The following is a 22,760-nucleotide window of genomic DNA, read 5'->3' as shown; positions in this document are numbered from 1 at the left end:
AGAAGACTATGACCTCCTCATCCTCTTTGCCCTTTCTAGTGCAGTTTTACCGAAGGATCTACACGATTTCTCTTCCACTCTTTGTCTTTTTCCTCCCTTAACCCATTTATTTTTATTACCAGTGGAAGTCTCACTGCCCACCCCCCAAACCCCCACCTATGCAACACACAAGTGGTAAGGATGGTTTGACTTTGAATGGTAAATTTCTTCTGTGTGTTTATACTACCGTGTGCATCAGTTGGCTCCTGGTTTACATTTGCTCCATCAGCCACCAGGGCTGATGGGTATTCCTGGCCATGGACACCCTGGCTGGGTCTCCGGAAGACCCTAGGTATCCTGCACGAGACTATTCTTGATGACTATGTCATTTTAGCTGCAAACCACTGAACCCACTGCGAAGATTATTAGGGTGTGACAATACACATAAGTGTACAGGTGAAAGTGAGGTGGGGAGGGTAGGCCGGTGGTCTGCTCGAAGGCTATTTTTTCAAACCCTCTCTTCCACTAAAAATGTCTCCAATTCTAATATCCTAAGAACTTGTATAGAATTTTCCGTTTGGATAAATCTAGTCCTTAGGGCTTTAATAATTTTGTGCCATGAGACTTTTAAACATGCAGTTCCATTTCAGCGCTTAACCGCAGCACCAACTTACAGCTTACCTCTCATTTAGGAACGTACCTCTGAGAGTACCTCTGACATCTAACCTAATTTAAGACTATCTTTTCCTTTTCATTAGACTGTTGGATTGTTTTAACCTTGCTGATTGCCTCAAAAACATTTTTAAATAGAGCTTATTGTTATAAAGCATAAACTCCATGAGCTCAACGGCAGGCAAATCTACACTTGAGCACCCAAGGCTGCAGCTGGGAATGAACGAACTCATCAGCATAAACACTCATGCCCCTTCCTTTTATTTTAGACCCCTTTTCTTCTACACCTGATCTAAGCCAGGTGAGAAGTAGGTGGGCACGTGAAGATACAGACCCCTGGGCGCTCAGTGTAGTGCGGAAAATGAGCCACCCCTGGACATCCTCTGGCTCAGCTCCTTTCTCTCCTGTTCAGGTGCTCCGCATTTCTGTCGATTCCCGCAGGTGCCCCGTGCACCCGCTGCCCCAGGCGCGGCCACCTGCCACGCCCCGCTCCCCGCCCTCTCGGCGCCGCCGCAGTGCGCAGAACAGCTCTGGTCCTCACAGCCAGTGCACCGGAGGGGCGCGCTCCCGAGCTGGCGCAGTTTCCCAGCGCGGTGCCCGCCCCTCATCCTCCTCCAGTCTCCCTTCCCTCGCCGACTGCCGCCCCAGGCTCCGTCATGGGGAATGTGCCATCTGCGGTGAAGCACTGCCTCAGCTACCAGCAGCTTCTCCGGGAGCATCTCTGGATCGGGGATTCAGTGGCAGGGGCGCTCGACCCCGCGCAGGTACCACCTCGCGGCCCAGGGTGTCCCCACCCTCATGCGCACTGACAGCCAGCCTCTCTCCCTGCAACCTCTTGGTGCCCTCCTCCCTTTATGTCACCTCCTCACCCCAGGGCCCTTCCCGCAGCAGTTCTGTCGTGTTAGGCCGCACCCCTTAAACGGTTTCCCGTTATCTCTCTTCGGTGAGTGTATCGACCCACCTCTACAGATCAGACCCAGCAAAATCCCTGCCTGTGACCATTTGCTGGTCGCCTAAAGAAAATAATTCCTTCTCTGTGTTTTCCTGGAAAGGGATGCATTACGTAATATAATTTGTATTCATAGGTATTCCTTCAAGGATACCGCCCTTATTCTCAGTGATCCTTGTACTGTGTAACAAAGACGACAAATTTGTCACAATGTGAGGCAGAAAAAGGAATGAAACCGGTAGAAGGTTAAGAAGACATAGTAGGATGAAATAATCCATCAGAACATTAATTATCCCGAATTTATTTGTGCTTCAACAAACTTGAAAGAAAGTGTAAATAACAGCAATTTCAGACTAAAATTTATTCCCACATTGTTCCTGAAAGGCCATGTTAAGACAATAGGCAACTTAATATTACTGATATACTTATGATTTAATATTATTCATATACTTATGATTTAATGATACTTAACCAGTGTCAGATAAATAAAGAAAAGGTGTATAAAGAAATAAACTTTTTCCTTAAAAAAGCTGAAAATCTAAAATTCCACAAAATATTAAATAACTGATAATTGTTATGAAAATGTTGAAACATGGAATAAAGGAAGAGCACTGTGAGGACTTCCTGTTAAATTACAGGTGCTGGATACAAGATTATTTCTGATTCGACTAGTGAACAAAATAACTTCTGTTATTGTAATATTTTAGTCATTAAGCATAATTGTACCATGTGGATTTAAATCAACTATTCTAATATAAAATATTCATTTTCTATTGTGTATTCTCAGTTTAGTGTATCATATGTGAAATTGCAATCTTATCTCTACAAATTGGAATTCAGCATTTGTGTTCTTTAGAAGATATTTTGTTTCTCGTTACTTAAAAGATGGCCGTGGTCATCTAACTCAAAACCTGTTGATGACAGTGGTAGAGGTGAAAAGTTATCCTTTATCTTCCCACATGTTAATATGTCTATTTAATTTTCCTACCTTCTATTTTGACCTTCCTGATGTAACTTTTATCTTGATGTTCTTGACTTTTTAAATTCAGTCTGTTATTTAATCAGGAACCATTAACTTATATTTCCTAAGTCTGAGACTTTATATGATTTTTCTTTTTGAGTGAATATTATATTTCTCTCTCCCTCTTTATTTTCTGATTTACACATTTTGTGGGTTTTATGGACAATGATAGAAGATTGGCTGCAGGTAAGGATGTCTTATTTGCCCTGCTAAGATATGGAAGCAGGTTAAATGAAAATGACTAGGATTCCCGAGAAATAAAATTCTGGGGCATTCATCAGCTTAATGAAGAATTTTTTGGCCCATTCTGAAGAAATAATAGGCCTTCTCTAAATATTGCCTTTTTGCCCACCAACTGCTTTGCCTAGAAAACTCTTATTTGTCTCTCAAGTACAGATTTTAAAAATCTTTTTTTTTTTTTTTTTTTTTTTTTTTTTTTTTTTTTAGTCTAGCCCTTTGCTCCCTCCAGAGTTATGCTTCTTTTTGTGTTCTCGGGAATTTTTAAAAATAATTCTGTTTTAGTTCTAATACTGTTGAATTGTAATTTTTTTCTCTCTCATAGTATTTGAACTCACAGCAGCACTGACATCTGACACTTGGCTTTTTGAACTTTATCTTCCTAGACTTCTGTTCTAACAAACTTTCACTGCTTTCAGCCCGATGTCTCTGGCTTCTCAGTCTCCTTGGCAGGCTCGGTGGCTTGTATCCACTGGGTAAATATCCAGATGCCCCATCACTATCTACACTCTTCCTAGTGTGAGTGTGAGTGACAATCTACACTCACTGATTTGGTTACTGTTTGTGTACCAGTGTTTTCTAGACTTACATTCCCCTATTTCTCTTGAATTCCAGTCCAGATGTTCAGCTGCTCATTTGACATCATCGCTTGGGTATCTCAAAAGCAACTCAAAAGCAACTCAAACTCAAACATTTTCAAAATTTTATTAATGTTCTACTCCTTCCAACACTGGACTTTCTCCAATATTTCATTTTGCAGGGAATGCCAGTATAATTTATTCAGTTCTACGAGCCATACACCAGAAACTGTCTTCTTTCATTTCCCTCACACCCAAAGTATCACTGAGTCCTGCAATTTTACTTCTTGAATTTCTTTCAAATCTATTTTTCCAACTTCATTGCACCAATCAATTTTAAAATGGCATTATCTCTCATATGGATGACTGGGATGTTGCAGTAGTCTTCTTTCCAGGAATTCCTCTTCAACCCAGTGTCTATATAGCTAGTTGGAAACTGTTCCCTATTTCAAATAAAATAGTGCTATTTCCCTGTTTCAAAACCATCTATGAATTCCCATTGCTTTTAAGAATGGACACCAAAACTTTTAATGTGTTTTCTAAACCTCAAATGATCTTTTCATTGCATCTCTCAGCAACATCATCTTAAGCTATTCTTTTTTGTTCTTGCCACTTTAGCCACAGTGGCCTTTTTTGAGTTCTCTAATAAATTGTGTTCCCTCTGGAACCACAGTGTTTGCTTACCTTCCTCTCTGCTAGGAAGATTATTTTCAACAAATTAACTTCTAATTAATCTTCCGCCCTCAACTTGCATGTTACCCTCTCGTGAAATCTCTCCCAGACTCTCCATGCCAGCAGCTTTCGTTAGACTTCTATTGCATAGCAACCTATTGTAGATAATATGTATTATATATTTATTTTCATGATTACTTGATATTTAATTGCTTTGCAGATATTAAGCATAGTAAAACTAAGGAAGCAATTCACCACGGGATTCTCAACACTTATCAGAATGTCTGGTTAATTTTTTATGGCCAATAATACTTTTTGAAAGAACAAATGAATTAATGTTTTCCCTTATAGGCCATAAGCATCACATGCCTATGAAGACCATGAACTTCTTCTTAGCATTTGTTCAAGGTCCAACAAAATGATTGGCACACTGTAGCATCATGATAAATATTTGCTGAGTGAATACAAAATCAGTGAGAATGGGGACATGGTATAGAGTTTGATCTTAGCACCAATCGATGAATATTATTACTGTTTTTCTCTCACCTTTTTGTCTCATAGGACCTAATAGTAGTTTAGTGGAGAGATGAGGTAAAAATGGTTTCTGGAGGCTGTCAACACAGCAGAGAGCTTAACTAATTCTCTATTGTTGAATCTGGCAGAGAGAATCATGAATAAACCTGACTCCTGTAATATGAAATAATTTGATTGTAGTTAGAACAGATAGAAAATTCTGTATTTTGAAATAATTATGTGTGTGCAATAGAATATTGAAAACCTCGATATTTTTCTGCTACCAACTTATTCCATGGTTTTGTGTGTGCAAGAGCATGGCCACACTTTAATTTTTCAGCTTACATATTAGAGATAATATATCCCTGATGAATTATTAGACTTAAATTAAATATTGTGTGTATGAATATATACACATATACATATTAGAAGTTTAACAATGTACTATCAAATATAAAAAGAATAAATATGAATGAAAGGCTTATTCTATCACAGGTCCACTAATTAAATTATTTGGGTCTCTGTTTTTGCTAATGACAATGGTTTTGCAGAAAATTCCCTTAATAGACCAAGAGGTTGAAATTGCTAATTCTGTAATTCAAGCTATCTCTTAGGACCTGTTTTATTTTCTGTAGTTGTCTCTGTTAAAAAGAGTATAATGAAGCTGGCTTAATTGGCATATTTTAAAGTTTTAATTAAATTTAAGTTTCCTAGTGAAGCGATCCCCCTTTGATTTTCAAGTGTTCCTTAAGCAATAACTAAATCTCTTCACATATTAATGCACTTTTGCAAAAATAACATTTCCAAAGACCTAAATTCTAATATAAATAATGTTTCAAACCTATTATATTTCTAAAATAAAATAGTAGATTATGTGAGATTAAATTTATAGTTATTTTACATTCGATTCTGATCCTTTATGTTACATTTGCTGTCAGCAAAAATTATGATTCAGCGTAAAGTTATTTGGTGCTAAAGGGTCTCTGGAATTTAAATGTATTATATTTCTGCTTAAATGTAATCAGATGATAATGTATCTTTATACTTTTGGCTTGCAACTATGTAGTTGTTAGTACATTTACTAAATATATTAGGATGATTGAGGAGGAATTTTCAGACAGGGACCAAACTGCCATCATACTGTTTTCTATTTGTCTCATGTATTCTTTATTTGTCTCCTTACCATTTTTTATTCTTTTCCAGCTTCTTTTGAAATCATGTAGCATTTTAATTTCTCATTTTCCCCCTGAATTGACATGTTAGTGATATACTTTTTTTTTTTTTTACTATACTCTTAATTGCTGTCTATAAGATGTCAACATACAACCATGGCTTATTAAAATAATATATTAGTACTATTACAACTTATTAAAAATGCAAATATGACTCTTTAACTTCATTTTCTGTCCTCTGCCTTTTATGTTTTTGTTTCTATATACTTATTATCTATATGGTGTATTTACAATACATATGTATACAGTCAATATCCATTTATATTTGTGCACATATTTTCTCTTTTCTCTTTATTCCTTTCTTCATCTCCATTTTTTCCTCAGATTACTTTCCTTCAACCAGAAGTATTTGTTTCAATATTTTCTTTAGTAAAAAAGTACTAATACTGATTTTTTTCAGTTTTTCTTTGTTTGAAATTACATACACACATATACACTAATGTATATATACATACACACACATATATGATGTTTATAAGTATAAATGAATGTTTACTATAAACATAAGTTTTATCTAAAAAATTAACAGACATGATAGCAGTGCAAAATGCAGATTTCTCAACAGATACAGTGGAAGCCAGATACAATAAAATCAGCGATTTGTCTTATTTTTGGTCCTTTGATGATAATTTATCTTTCATTCTTTTCTCTTTGTATTTGGTTTCTAGTAGTATGACTATGGCATATCTAGGCATACGTTCTTTTGCATTCATCTGGCTAATAATGTACAACACTTCTTGGATCTATGACTTGATGTTTGTTGGGTTTCACATTTTGGATGCTTTTCAACCATTTTTGCTTCAAATGTTGTTTGTTTCTTGTTTCCTTTTAAATCCTCTCCAGTTAGGCCTACAATTTGAAGAATATTAGAACTTTCTCTGTGCCTTATTTGTTTCTTACATTCATTTTTTTCATTCTTTCTTTTCTTCTCCGTATTCAATCTGAATATTTTCTTCTCATTTATATTCCATTTCAGTAATTCCTTCTTCAGCTTTGTTTAATTTGCTGTTAATCTAATTTATTGAGTTCTTAATTTCAGTTATTATATTTTGAGTTAAAGTGTTTCTATGATTTCTGAAAGATAGGCTTCAGTTCTCTGCCACAATTCTCTATCGTATTATAAATTCTTGAATATTTTTTAGAATTATTTTAGATCCCATGTCTGACAACTCCAATATCCAGATCTCCAGTTAGTCTGTTTTATGTATTTTCCTTCTCGGTATGCCTACGAAATTTAAATAATATGTTAGACACCTGGTATGAAAATAATTATAGACGTAATTTGAGACTCTGAATAATACTGTCCTTCTCAGGTGGGATTTCTCTTTGGTGTTATCAAACAATAAGCATAGAGATAACTTAAATTAAGCTAATCAAGTGCTTACCTGATATGAGGTTTAGCCTACTTTACTTGTGAGGGCTTGACTTTTTTCTCTTCATCCTTACTTTTTGTATTCTGCGGTCATTCAGAGGTCCTAACTAAAACCTAAAATGTTTACCAGGGTTGCTCCTCCTTGCTGAGACCTGAATTCAAACTATTTCCACTCCAGCCTTGCTAGGCTCCTGGAAGATCTGATGGTTTTGGCTTCTCAGTTGCTCATACAGAATTGGCAAATGCCTCAAAAAGAAAAGTTCTGCTGACTGTTGGGCTCACCACTTTATTTTTTTCTCCTGCATAGTATATTGGCTGCTGAAATACTCATTAACCAAATTTCTGAGACTATTAAGCGAGTGTTTTTCATTAATATTTTATCCAACTAATATAGTCATTGTCAGTGAGAGGTTTGTTGTGAACAAGCTAGTCAGCCATTATTGAAAGAATATATAATAAGGAAATTAAATTTAAAAATACCAATTGTGCAATTTAGTTTAAATTGTAAAAATATATTCATTTACCATACTACTTGAACTTGTTATATTCCATTATATATGTATAGTAGCATACATACTATTCAGATTACCAATTTGAATTACAGAGAAAGAATAAAAAGATTATCTGCCTCATGAAAAATATTGTATGGAAAAAATGACTATTCCAAATGGTTTTTGGTATGAAGAACAAGTTATAAAGGTAATGAATATATATTTTAAATAATGTTAAAAGTAATATTATGTCCAATTTTAGTATCTGCTCTTTGAAGAACAATGTACTATTTACTCCCTCTTTATGTGTAATATACTTTAATAAAATTTTGATAGTTGAATAAAATAGTTTAATAAAATTTGTTAAATAAAGTAGTGCCTTTATAATATTTTACCTCTATTGGCATAATGTATATCAAATCTTTTCATTTTATTAGCATAAAGTTGGTAAAAGTATTTTCTTATTATTATTTACCTTTCTTTTCAATCTTATATTTTGCATTGCCTCTTTCTGATTTGGGTACATTCTCTTTCTCTTTCTCTCTCTATAAGTCTTCCTACAGTTTATCACTTTACTCAGAAGTATCTTGTAGGCTTGTTTATCCTCTTGACTGTATGTATATGTTTGTATCTGCTTATGCATATGGATGATGTGCTAGCAACTGATTTCTATTCTTTGAAAAAATTCTTCTCTAGTTTTTTTACATTAGTATTTTAGTTTTCTTTAAATATTTAGCTCACTTGATTTTAGTCTTTTTAAAAATTAAGTGCTTTAAGACTGTACCTGCCCATTTCTCTATTGTTTTGCTTTAAATGTATGTCTTATAAGCTGCTTATATGATTACTCTCTAGCTTTAATTAGATGAATTTACCTTTAATCATGTTTGATCTATTATTTTTTATTTTTTATTTTTTGAGATGGAGTCTTGCTCTGTCGCCCAGGCTGGAGTGCAGTGGCGCGATCTCGGCTCACTGCAAGCTCCGTCTCCTGGGTGCATGCAGTTCTCCTACCTCAGCCTCCCGAGTAGCTGGGACTACAGGTGCCCGCTACTATGCCTGGCTAATTTTTTTTTTTTTTGTATTTTTAGTAGAGATGGGGTTTCACCGCGTTAGCCAGGATGGTCTCGATCTCCTGACCTCGTGATCTGCCTGCCTCGGCCTCCCAAAGTGCTGGGATTACAGGCGTGAGCCACCGTGCGCAGCGTTTGATCTATTACTATGTTTATCCTACTTTCTGCCAAATCTATCAGCCTCACTCACCATTCTACATTTCCTATTTTCAAGGCTGTTTATGCCTTTTCAGCATTCTTATTTTATATTTAAATCAGTACTATTGTTTAGAGCAAAATATATATTTTAAAGAATGAATTCAGTTATCTTGAGAAAAAGATTGTTTAATTGTTACACCATGATTCTTCAAATAACATGTACCAGGCATATTACCATTCTCAAGATTCTTTTTGTTGATGTAAAGCATCAAACAGATGAGGTGAAGGTAGGGAGTTCCAAAGACTTGTAATTTTTACTTGAGGTTAAAGATTTAATCATGAACACAATAAAGTTAGAAACTTAAAAGGATAGGTATTTGATATGGTTTGGCTGTGTCCCCAACCCAGATCTCACTTGAATTGTAGCTCCCATAATTTCCACACGTTGTGGGAGGGACCTGGTGGGAGATAATTGAATCATAGGGGTGTTCCCCCCATACTGTTCTTGTGGTAGTGAATAAGTCTCATGAGATCTGATGGCTTTATAAGGGGTTTCCCCTTTCGCTTGGCTCTCATTCTCTCTTGCCTGCTGCCATGTAAGATGAGCCTTTCACCTTCCACCATGATTGTGAGGCCTCCCTAGCCATGTGGAACTGTGAATCCATTAAAGTTCTTTTTATTTATAATTTAGCTAGTCTCAGGTATGCCTTTATCAGCAGCGTGAACATGGACTAATACAGTATTTGTGGTCACAGACTTAATAAGTGAGCTGCCACAAAAAATAATAAGCCCCTTTTATGACCCTATAGATTATGGTCAGAATGGAGTAAAAGTCCAGTGAACTTCACTGAAAACCAAGTATTGGATGGAAGGTCCACCAGGACATTGAATAAACTGCTGAATGGTGTCAGGATTTGGGATGAAGGGAATGATGGTGAAATAAATTCTAATGGCCTTGATATATGAAGGATACCAATCATCAAGCAGGGATAGAGACTATATGGCCAAATCACATAGATTCCAAAAGCAGGGCCTTTTAAATTAGTAAAAAGAAGTGGGAGTCTTCAAGAAGTAATGGAAATTAAAGATGCCATCCTTAATTCTAGTCTCTAAGCAAAGAATAGGAGACTAAGCAGTCTCTCCTTGAGAGGGTTACAGGAGAGGTGCCTTCTTCTCAAGGGTAATTGAGACCTCATTTAAGGCCAGGAGATAATAGGACTGTTCAGTAAAGAGGCTGAGAATGTGTTAGAACGTTTTAGGTGTGAAGCTGAGTTTACAGCTGGAAAAAATAAAGAAGACTTGAATCTTACTATAACAGGAAAGTCAGATAACTACGTAGGGTTCTATAGAAGGAGTAGACGATTCTTGGGAATAATATATTGGGAAATGACTAAAGAAAGCTGGACTGTAAAATAAGGTGGCTTATCAAGTGAGTAAATCTCAGTAGTCTTGAGGTGGCTGTGAGTCTTTTTGGGTATCTCAGCCTCAGCCAAGTCCTGGGTTTATTGCATTTTAAGAGAGTCCTTATCTCTGTCGCATGAAGAATCTAGCTTTTAAAGCCACCTTTGATTTGACTTGACTTACATGCACTTTTGAAGGAAAGCTTAAGGCTGTTCACATTTTGATTCCTGAAGGGAAATGGCTGGCTAGTGCATGCTGAGAACAAGGCCAGCATCCCAGGGGAGTGTGGCTTTGTCTCTGTGCCATTAGCAAGTGTGTTCCTTGGTGTTTCATAAGAGATATAGCCATGTTATACCCTCCTTATTTTTTATTTTTAATCAAGTCGCATATATTATTTAGTATGAGTTGCTTATTATAAGGACTTTTGTAGCTATACAGCTACCACTACTGAATGCTCAATATGAACCCGGCACTCCCTGTTTACATCCAGTAACTCATTTAATCCTTACAATAATCCATTTTACAGATTTGGTAACTGTGGTTCAGAAAGGTTAAAAAAATGTGCCTATGATCAACAGCTAGTAAGCTAGAATTTTAACTCAGGCAGTTCTAGTTCTAAAGCCTGCAATTTTTGCCATGATACCAGTGCTTCCTAAACTTTTCTTGTGATAAGAGTCACCTAAAATGTTTATTAAATATAGAGGAAATTTTGATTCAGTAGCTCTGAGTTGGAGCCCAATTATCTTTATTTCTACTTAACCCAATTTTAGTAAACACTGTGTTGGATGGTGCTGCTACTCCTCTACCCCTATATCTGCTGTCAAAGGGTCATGTTTCCTCTAATCTGTCTTTCCAGAGCTCCTGGCTCCTGCCCATGAAAAAAAGACTGCTATGAGTTTTGACTTCCCTTCTATCCTTTTTGAGGTTGAGACTAGAGTTCTGCCTGGAATAGAATTGCATTGGATACAAAAGGAAAAACAACTTGGTTTCCAATAAATTTCCTGTTCCCTTCAATCTTCAATACTTTCTGTCCTTGGATTTCTGTTGGCTCCTGTATTTCTTGCTTTCTCAGATTCCAGCTGGCTTTCACATCCTTCCCTCCCCCTACTCTATGTTCTTGTTTTTTTCATTAGCTCTGAGCTCCTCCAAGTCTTCTGGCTTTCTTTATGCTTATTCACTCTGTGCTGTAACTTTCCCTGACCCTTTCTTCTTTCTGTGTCTATCCCCTTCCAAGTTTAGCTGTGTGTGTGTGTGTGTGTGTGTGTGTGTGTGTGTGTGTGTTTCATTTAACTTCCCATAATCAACCAAGGGGCTAGACCGTGCACACCCATAACTTTGTGGGTTACTCTCATATGACCCATGGTTTTTAAAAGATATAAAGCAAAATTGTGTATTTGGAGGCTATCATTTTTATAGAAATTCAGATTTGAAAGGGATTGTCCAGCCTGCTTAAAGCCCTAATAATGAAAACAAAGTTTAGAATCCCAGTTTCCTACCACTGTTCTGACTATGTATTGTTAGTCTACGTAGGAGTTGCAAATTAGCAGCCTAGGTGAGCCCAATATAACCCCTGAAATATTTTGTTTGGTTGAAACTGCAGTTAAAATATAAGTAAACTTGAATGCCTTTAAACAGAATTTGCACTATTAATTAATATATTTAGCTTCCTCAGGAATCAAGATTATCTTCCTGTGATTATAGATGTTTGGTTTTATGATCTTTCACATGAACAATTACATACGGATATTTAAATGGGACCATTTCTGAACACTGGATTATTTTTCTGCAGGGTGGAGCCTAATCATTCATTATCATTCAGCAAGCAGGAAATTATCTTTAAATTGCCAGAAGGTTGCCATCTTCCCTTTTGGACAATCTCCCTTTTTCTAAGTGATCAGAATTTAGTCCTAAATGAAAACTCAGGTGTTTTTAATTTCTTCTCTCAGATATAGCCATATTTATAAGCCAATTTTTACATTTTTTCTTATAGAAAATAATACCAATTAGTAAATCTTGTTTCCAAAACATTCATTCCAAAACCAGACCATAAAATAATTTTATGTGAAGGTCATTTTTAGAATTATTTAGTTTCGTGGAGGTTTTTATTTTTAAAATGTTTCTCCCCCCATATAGTTTATATGACTGCCAAGTAATAACAAGGATAGAAAAACTCTCTGAAAATTAAATAAGTAAATAAACAAAAGCTGTGGTTTCTAAGCAATAATGAAGGGACCAGAGCTGTGAGTTCCAAACACATTTTTAATACAAGGAACTGAGGTTTACTTTCCTGGTTGAGAGAGAAGAAGAGCTGGGTTCTGGCACTCCGCTGCTAGCAGGGCTGTATCACTGTGGAAGAGGAGGGACAAAGTGTTATGAGAAACAGAACGCCTAGAGCTTCTATCTCAAGGGCATGACCCAGACCACATTTTCATTCTTCATTGCTGTGTTCCTTTGAAAGCTCAGTTCTCCATTCTGCTGTTTATTTAGATCATGTTAATTTCTTTTCCCTGCAATTCTTTCTTGCAATTCATTTAAAAACACAAGCCTATAAACTTGTTTTAATTCGGCTTAATTCAATTAGTGATAACAATAGTAATCTTTGTGGTGAAGGTGGATGTGAGGGTCAGGTGGGATTTGGATAGAGAGAAGGCATTCCTGTTCAGAGTAAGATGATTGACGATTTTGGTGGAATTGATAGAGCAAAATCATGGGAGTTATTCATTTAGTTATGTGTGTGTGTGTGTATACCTATAAAACTATAACTATTATCTATATTCATCCATCTATCTAATCTATCACTTTACAAAAATAATTTTAAGACCCCATAATCTTATAAATTGTTTTATATACTTTTTTTCAAATTTGATGAGTTTGGAGGTTCACTCACGTTTTACAAGTATTAAGACTATTTCTTTTGTATCCTTCACCTCTCCCAATGGCCAACATCAATACTTTTGTAGTACTTAGGATACCCATCCTTGTTTTCTTCATGTTCCCTTTTACAATATGGTTGAATAGAATGAAATATCTCTTTATTAAATGTAATATTTGCACTGCTATGTTGAGGTCTTTTTAAGGGATGTGGCTATATTTTATTTTGTTTTCTGTTATCCCAAGGACATAAACACTTAGGTCTTCATTAAATGTTTATAGAAGTAAATATAGCCAACATTTCTGGTATTAAACTTTAGGTGATTTTAGCCAAATTAACTGCCTTTCTGATTGGCAAAATATGTATTTAATTACATCAAATATATCTTTGAGTAGTAAAATTAGTAGCTTTAGTTCTTATTTATTCTTTTTCATGTTAGACTATAATGCCTACTTTTAAATCCTGGTGGTGTTTTTAGAAAATTTGAAAGCCTATTTGTTCCTTTTCTTGGCTACTGCTGTAAAGATCAGAGAAATTAGATTCCAACTTTTCATTTCTTTTCCATATCTGTGTTTCTATTAAGTTAATTCACACAGTGCACAATATGCATGTTCACATGACTCTATTTTACAGGAGAAGGAGTAGAAACATTGAAGGATGTAATGATCCCCTCAGGGTTAAGCGGCTTCTCTGTTGCAATGTCTAAGCTATGGTCTCCGGTTTAGGATTCAGTGTTCGGGCTCTTTTTTCCACCAATAGTAAGTGCCTCAAATGTCACCTTACGCTTATAACTTTCCAAGTCACGCTTCCTTGATTTTGTGAAGTAGAGAAATACAGATGGCAGAAAACTTCAACTACATAAAAACGCCTTTAACACAAGTTTTATTCTATGAAATCAGCATTTCATAAAGTCTTTTTGGTGAACTTTATTAAGAAGCAATAGGGTCTAGGAAGCTTGGCAAACAATGAGGCAGGAAGCCCCAAAGAGAACATGTCTGTCAGACATTTTTCCTTCTGAGTTTTCCTTCCAAATGTTTTTGGATCTTGAAGGAAGTGGAGTGGCTCTCTGCCACCACTTTCATACATCTGTAACGCACTGGGTGTACAGAGTCTGGCATTCACTTTTTAAATTCTCTACTCAATTTCGTATTTATTTCACTGTGAAATAGAAACTGATCATAGGTTAATGTTGAAGTCAAAATATGAATCTTATTTTTGTTAGACACAATTTCCATTTTTGAGAATTTTGATGTAAGGGCTGATAACTCCTTAATTTTTAAAATGATATGAGACAGTTCAAACCTTGCATTTTATAGAAAACTGTGGACCTGGTCAAATGTTAAAGCTGAGAGTAATTTGGAACTCTGCTTGCCTAGGTTTTAGGACTGTGTCTAAAAGACAATTTCAAGACCTTGGAGAAACAGATATAGTTATTCAGGGTTTCACTCATGAATGTCTGCTATCACTTAGCCCCCATTCCCTTATGACAGTATTTTAATGTTTAGTTTAATTCTGCTAAACGTATGTTCTAGAAAATATTGAAAGGAAAACTTGAGCTAAAAAAGATGGAACATAAAGCTTGCATAAATACTCATCTCTAGAGAGCTGGATCCCTTAAATCTACTTGCTCTTTGAAGAATTTGTACAGATGTTGACCTTTTGATGGGAAAGATATAGTGATAATTTATTAAATAAAACATCAATCATTTGTCTTAATTAAAAAGTGTTATGTAAGGGCAGTAGTATTATTTTAACATACTTGCTGTCAATTTGCAACTTACATCACATGGGACAAATGAAATAATACACAATGTACAAAATACTATATTAACCATTAATAGAGTATTATTAATAGGAATCTGGAAAATTATATGATTAGAATAATACTAACTCCTCTTTACCAAGTAGCAAAATAATTTCAGTGACTTTGCTGAAGGCTTTACATAATTTTTGAACTCTTAGAGTTTTGCAAAGAAGATCCTGTTATTCTCACTTTCAATATAAGGAAATGGAGGCTCAGAGAGTTAATAAAACCCACTCTAGGCCACTCACCTGGTAGAGGTACTGGACTTTAACTTACACTAGGTACCAAAGCCTGAATTTTTTTCACTGCATAATGTCAGTCTATTGACTAGTAGGAACTTAGGTTATAATAATACAATTATTTATCTAGTACTCATTGGAAGATAACTTTTTTCTTTTAATATATTAATCAAGTTCTGGATTAAGCTATCACTTTAAGGAAACAAATTGTAGTTTGTTACAAATGCTTAGGATGAAGTAGCTCAACTTCCATCATTAATTCATGTTGAGACCCAACATTCAAAGGCTGAGGTGGAAAAACCTGAATGAATCACTTTTCTCTCAGAGACATGTTATTCAGACTCTGTAAAGTTATTCCATAGTGTTTTTTTTTTTTTGAAAACTTTCATGACCTTCTCCTTTTGTTCTGTACATGCCACACCAGCAAAACTCTTGTAAGCTTTATAGGCTATTTCTGATACATGCATCCTTCCTTAGTTCTTTAGAAAGTAGCTCAAAATCAAAGCATGTACAGTTGACTCAAAGTCATCAAAAAGATCAAATTTGTGTAAAATGTATTACTGCATTTATACCGAATATTGTGTAATGTAAAATTCACATACATAATGAAAATTCTTGGATAACTTCTTTTGGGAAATATATTTACTTTGCTTCAAACCACTGAATATTTAATCTTGTTTATAAGAGACCATCTGAAGCCATAGTGTGTAAAATATAATGCAATCAATGTAATAAGAACACCAACATGGCACCTGTATACCTATGTAACAAACCTGCACATTGTGCACATGAATCCTAAAACTTAAAGTATAATAAAAAAAAGAAAAAAGAAAACCTCAGTCACCTAAAAGGTGCTATTTTGAGGTTAATGAAAATCTTGGTTACTAAGATATGAGTTGAGACATATAAAACAATAATTTTCCATCGTTTTTACAAGAAACATAAAAGTAAAGTTATTGCAACAAATTATACATGATTGATCAGAGAATAAAGAAGATAATGTATGAAAAAAATAATGACAAGGCAGTTGTCCTCATACCCACAACCCCACCCGTAAGATAAGAGCTTCAGTATATTTTCATTTAGGAAATGAGGAGTCTCAGGAGCCCAGAGCCAGTCACACTGTGACTGAACACTTGAACTTGAATTTATGCTATCACTGAATGCACTTTCATGAGGCTTTGCTGCCTTTCCATTTCTGCTTAGCATTTCAAAAAACTGCACGTGCTGAATGTTGAGGTAGCCAGAAGTTTGCTGCCTTTCCGTTTCTGCTTAGCATTTCAAAAAACTGCATGTGCTGAATGTTGAGGTAGCCAGAAGTTTTCAATGCCCTGTTTCAACAGGTCGTCATTCCTCCTCTCCAAAGGAGCTTCAGTCTGTGATGCTGATGCTGCACCATGGACCTCTCAGGAAGCCCTGAGCCCCATCATATTTGAGGGCACCTCTCCCTCTTTTACTAAAGGTGAGAATAGGAGAAGCCTAACAACTTCTCAAACTGTTTGAAAGGAGAATAAAATATGATCCTTGTCATTAATTTTGTATGAACTCTTATTTAGCTAGTTTTGATGCAGCCATATGTAAACTTTGGTATCAGCTTCTTTGATTATTCAAACCACATGTGAAAACTTTCTTCTGTCTTCAGATTCATAGTGTGCTTGGAAACATTTACTATTAATCAGCAGGGACAGAAGAAAGTGAATGCTGGGAACACTTTCACAAAGTTTAAAATAGGCTGAATTATACTATAAAATAATGATATATCACTAATTCCCAGGAGTGAAAAATAAGTGTGAAAAATTAGATTTATGCATAATCAATAAAACATAGAATTTCCATATACAATAGAAATAATAGGAATTGAAAACCAAAAAAACTGGGCATGTCTTACACAGTTTTTCTATCTGGACTGCCATTGCAGCAGAACATAATTATATTTGGTCTATAGGGTGTATGTTTTATTTTTTACATTTTGGCTTTAATTCCTCCCACCCCTTGCCACCCAAGCACATGCCAATACTTCTTAGATCACTAATTTATAATTTCTTAGTTATCAACTAAACATTTGAATACTTTCCGAGTGTTTATAAAATTTAGTTGTTATAATTTTCATAAGAGCAAACACTTATTGCTTATAGACTTGTTCTTGTAAATATGTTTTTATATATCACCGTGTGTGCATATACACATAGCCACTGAAATTGACACTATCCATATCCAAATATATTTGTCAGTATATGAATGTGTCTTTATGTATGTAGGTTTATGTATATGAATATATGTATTTATATATGGACATATTTACTATTGTTGGGTAAATGGTAGTATATCAAAGCATTTTTTTTTCTTGGAGTTAGAGCTCTCAAGGGGAAGTAATGAGTTGGCCAAAGAGAAATTAGGAACTGCAGCAATTGAGGACATTTGTGTATGAGATTGGTATAATGAGAACTGAAAGAAACCACTGAAAATTGGGTATGTATGAGAAAGCATTGATAAGGTAAACTCTCCACTATCCTGCACTGTTTCATCAGCCTTGTAGTTGATCGCTTAGCCTGTTCTACTCTTGTCTTTGAGTGTCCTTGTGACTGTAAAACGGTACCTCAAGTAAGTTTTCCAGTGACCATTTTAAGTTTCTAAATTTCTTCTTAAGTAGCTTTTGACAGTAAAACATAGTCTTACTATTACTGGACAAAATCCATGTAAGTCAGCTGTTGATGTTTCAAAGTTTTCTCTCCACAAGAACTGAAAGGAGACCCTTCCAGGGCAGGGCATCTGGTGGTGGCAACAGATGTTGAGGCCTTTACTGAACAATCATCTCTCATTTTTTTCGAAGTACTCAGCGTTAAAAATAATGTCTGTGTGTGTGTGTGTCTTTCAGTGCCCTGTAATACATGTAGATGTTCCTGATATTGGTACTTCTAAAATACAACTGGAAATTTAAAGAAGGATAGAAAAATTTAAATTTAGTCAATCAACTAAATTATCCCAACACACTATATATTCTAAACGAATAGTATGTAATGTTTATCAAAATTATTACTTCCCAGAAGATTCTCATATTAATAAAAACTTGGAATATATCTAAACTACATTATCTTACAAAAATCATCTTTAAAACTTTGATCCTTTTCATCCTACAATCTCAGGAAATTTGGGTTCCTCATCTAAAAGAAGAAAATATATAAACTACATTAGAGGCTTAGTTCACTTATAACCTGTTTGTTAACTATTCCTTTGAGGGGAAGTTGAAATCAACCACTGTGGTTTATTATTTAATAGAAATTTAAAATGACTTATGAATTTTGTAAGGAAATTTTATAGACTTATTTGAGAACATTTGTGTTATAATTTATCATTTCTTCCATCATTTAGTTTACTGTATGCTGAGAAGACCTACCTGGAATGGTCCAAGTGAAGAAAGATAAATCATTTTCACTCCAAAATGAAAGAGTGGTATGAAATGAAATGAAATAAAATGAAAGAAGAAATTAGAAAATGCTCTTCAAACTATGGAATTAGAATGGATAGTAATATAAAAATTGGAATCTAAATTTTTATATGTGCTGCATTATACTGATAGAAGAATTGTTCAAAACAATTTTACAGCTGATGATAAACTGTTATTTAGACATAATCATATACTTTTTTTAAGTTGGCTTTTAAGTGAGAGCTATGGTTTTCAAATACTGCTCCTTGGATCAGCGGCATCACCATCATCTGTGAGCTGGTTAGAAATGCAAATTCATGGACCCAGTCTAACCTAATGAATTATAATCTCTGGAAAGGGATCCCAGGAAATGGCTTTAACCGGTTCTACAGGGGATTCATATGCACATTAAAGTTTGAGAACCACTGATCTGAAAGTCCGTGGCTGAAGGGCCTTATGATCTATATAGCAAACAGCTGGGAATTAGCAGATTGGGTTTCTTTTCTCAGTTTTACTTGTAGGGCCCTTATTTCCTTCTTTTAGATAAGGAATCTAAATTTCCTGAGATTGTAGGACAAAAAGGATCAATGTTTTAAAGATGATTTTTGTAAGATAATGTAGTTTAGATATATTCCAAGTTGTTATTAATATGAGAATCTTCTGGGAAGAAATAATTTTGATAAACATTACATACTATTTGTTTATAATATATAGTATGTTGGGATATTTTAGTGAATTGACTAAATAATGCTGCTGAAATGAACTGTTAATATACAGAATAATATTAAACATAATTGAACAACCTGATGAATTGTGTTAGAGATTAGTTTTCCAAATAGAGGCTTAGTTCACTTATAACCTGTTTGTTAACTATTCCTTTGAGGGGAAATTGAAATCAACCACTGTGGTTTATTTTTTACTAGAGATTGAAAAGAAAAACACTGATTTATTGTCTAAGATGGCTGATAAAGGTTGCATCCAAGTTTAGCAGAAGTGTGCAAATTTTTTTCTTTGTTTTGGTGTTTCAGTCTGCAGATGTTAGCTGTTTTTTGTGAGGAAATAATGGTGTTAGCTATGAGTTTTCTTGGAAAGAAAGAGCTTAAAAGCTTTGGTGTGCTGGAATCACAGTCTGCACAGCCAAATGAACATGGATGGAATGTTAGGTAAAGCCCATGGGGAGTCATTCAACAGCAGCATCTGGAAGGAAACAATAAGTGACTGGAAGGTTTACTTTTCAGGCAGATGATTAAGAGGCGATTAAATGAAGGTGTTAGGATGTTAGGGAGGGAAGGAAGCACTGAAGGTGTATATATAATATGGAACGGAGGGATTATGGAAAAGACTTAACAGAATGAACTACAGATCACAGCTGAACTTATAAAAAACTGAAATTGGAATTTGGACAGAACAGCTTATAGGTATCACATGAAACAGAACATGAGATTCATATAATGCAGAACATACTGGGAAGCATTTTTCTGGAATAGTAAAGGACAGTGATGATGTTTAGTTATTCAGAGCCACTGGGCGTCATTTCCTAGAGTTGCCAAGACATCCTGCTATTACACCTTTATAGTTTTGCTCTAGTTATATTGGCCCTACTTTAAAGTCCTAAGAAAACGCTGGCCTTTGGAAATGGAAATCCAAGGCTTTGATCAAGTGAGTGATTTTGCTTTAGAAGTTTGATAACTTACTTATACTGCAGCAGTGTTGATTTAAGTTACTTTGAACAAAAATTTTGTTTTACTCTTCTTGTGAACAATCCTGTCTTCTGGCTCATTTATCTTGCCCAATGACACTTTCCACTCTCAATTGCGAATGAACGAATGAATTAGTGAATACAGGAATGAATGTATATATTAACAAAGCTCTATGCTTAGATGATATAAGAAGTAGTTTATTTTTTCCTTAAAGGTTCATGTTTATTTTAAAAACAAAATGAAGTTTAACTCTGAATATATGCTTTTCTTCTTGATGCTAGACATTTCAGCATCTGGAAAAGTGAGAAATTACAGAGAAAGGTAAGGCAGCATTATGGAAGCCAGTGTTCTTCTCTAGCCCCAGTCCTTCATAATCATCCCTGAGAGGTCATTTAATTTAAATGTATGGAGATTTTGCAAGCATAAGATTCAATCTCTGCACATCGAAGAATTAGATTTAATTAGCCAGTATGTCTAAACTCTGTAACATATTCTTTGTGGCTTACAATAATTGCAGGTGAATTTTTGCTCAACTCCAGTGTGAATGATCTGGTCATTCCGGGACCCATGCTCCTTCTTGTGCCCCTGCTCTCCTCTAGGTCACTTCCGTTTTGCTGGGAAAAGAGACCATGGGAGGAAACATCCACTTCCTACCACTTCACTCAGAAAGTAACATGACTTTGCTTCACTCCATTGTCCAGAAATAACTTCAATGGTCACACTCAGATGTGGGGATGGCAGCAGAGTTTTACCTATTTATGTTCATAGTAGTCTCTGCCAGATAGACTTAACCTTCTGGTCAAATCTCTAGGAAGGCTCCTCTTTTTCTTGATTATAAGGAAATGTTAAGCTAATTGGGCACATTTAGAAACAAACAAATTTGGGCAAATTAAATAAAGGACTATATTTGTAGTATTTGCTCTACACTAAAACTTAGGGGAGCAAAATGTTTTCGTGGACTTTTTTTGGCGGGAACAAAAAGTCTCATTTAATTTAATTTCAATAACTCTCCCCCTGTCCAGCCTTGCTGCTTGTCTGTCTCTTTAGACTGGCGTTCCCTTAGGGTGATGGTTTCATTAAGTGCCTCTGAGAAGTCAAAATGTGTCTGCTAAAATGTGTCTTAGGGTTGGATCCATAGCTAAATGAAAGGTATGGAAATGCCTACTTTCCCAAAATGGCTACCTTGGGGTGAAAATCAGATTTAGATAACCAAAATCATAGTCCTGACAGATTATGAACAAGGTTAGATAAATTATATTGAGATTTGGAAGGAGTAGCAGTTTGGATACTTCTGGTCATGGTGGAATCATTAAGGGATAGAAAGAAAATTGTTTTAAAGAGCCAAGGAGCAGCTCTTGGGGTAGCATGGTTGAAAGCAAAGTTCCTTTTTCACATGTTTGCCCAGAGCTTACCCTCTGGAAAAGAAAGTGGAAAAAGCTCAGTCTCCAGGATGGCCCATGTATGGGACTAAGTGATTCTTGGAGCAGTGACTCTGCTTATTTGTGATTGTTATTGGTCATCATATTCACATGGAAGGACTATGAGATCTAGAAGCAGAGCCAGAGACAGTGATCTTGTTCTGTCACGGTGAAAGCTATGGATTCTGATAGAGCTGGAATGGAAGTGTAAAATCATCAAGTCTGTATCCTCTCAGAGTAAATTTATATAGTAAATTTAAGTGGGACAATCAAGTAATTTATGGTCCTAACAAGGACCATATGAGAGAATATGGGGATAGGATTAATTACCCTCTGAAAACAGGTATAAAGCAGGACCACCTCAAACAAACAGAGATGTATAACCACCTTACTTTTAAAAAGTGATAGTGCATTCATCTAACGATAACCCACAAGTATTTAATGGCCCTCATTTTAAGAAGCTTTCATCCTCAACCTATAGTTTAAATTTAATCCTATGTTAAATAAAGTTTGACAGAAAAATTAACCTTAGTAGGGTAACCCTTTGCACATTTAAGTTATAAATTTGCATGTTAGTTTTCTATCCTTCTGGTTATGCATTTCCAGTATGTTTTAGCCTTGCTTGTCCTACCTATAAGATGTGCTTTAATCATTTTGCGGACCTTTCCTAATTCCCTTTCTCCATTTAAATGGAGCCTGAAGCATGACAGGGTTCTGTAGCTAGTTTTCAACCAAACCTGAGTAAGGCACCAGTATTTTTGACAGACCTAAACCTAAACTTTTATCTAAGTATCCTGTTTCTCACGTGTCCAGCTTGAGGATAAAAGGTTGTGGAACAAATTAGGCACAGCCTGCAAGTACATGAAGCACTTTTAAGTACAGTACGGGCACCAGCTGTACTCTATACAGGCAACATAATTTATTGCTAACCCCTTTCCCCCTTGTATACGGAAAACATTTAAGCAGGGCTAGATTTAG

The 22,760-nt window shown here is 35.4% G+C and overlaps 1 protein-coding gene across 5 annotated transcripts in view; it reads left to right on the top strand.

Moving 5' to 3' along the window:
- Positions 1–1,170: 1,170 nt before the first annotated feature.
- Positions 1,171–22,760, top strand: part of HMGCLL1 (3-hydroxy-3-methylglutaryl-CoA lyase like 1) — a 146,908-nt gene continuing 125,318 nt past the window's right edge. For 2 of the 5 annotated variants that reach the window (XM_055389824.2, XM_055389823.2), the window contains exon 1: positions 1,171–1,415. In XM_055389824.2, the coding sequence (XP_055245799.1) occupies positions 1,308–1,415 (108 nt within the window). In that variant the 5' untranslated portion in view covers positions 1,171–1,307. Of the gene's footprint in view, positions 1,416–3,244; positions 3,335–13,833; positions 13,956–16,583; positions 16,703–17,594; positions 17,710–22,760 lie in introns of those variants that run through there. The other 3 variants (XM_055389826.2, XM_055389829.2, XM_055389828.2) reach the window with 3 other exon arrangements.

The sequence above is a fragment of the Gorilla gorilla genome, chromosome 5 (genome assembly GCF_029281585.2).
Source record: "Gorilla gorilla gorilla isolate KB3781 chromosome 5, NHGRI_mGorGor1-v2.1_pri, whole genome shotgun sequence".
Lineage (NCBI taxonomy): Eukaryota > Metazoa > Chordata > Mammalia > Primates > Hominidae > Gorilla > Gorilla gorilla.
The sequence above is the reverse complement of the archived record's forward strand: the minus strand, read 5'-3'. Positions and strand labels throughout refer to the sequence as shown.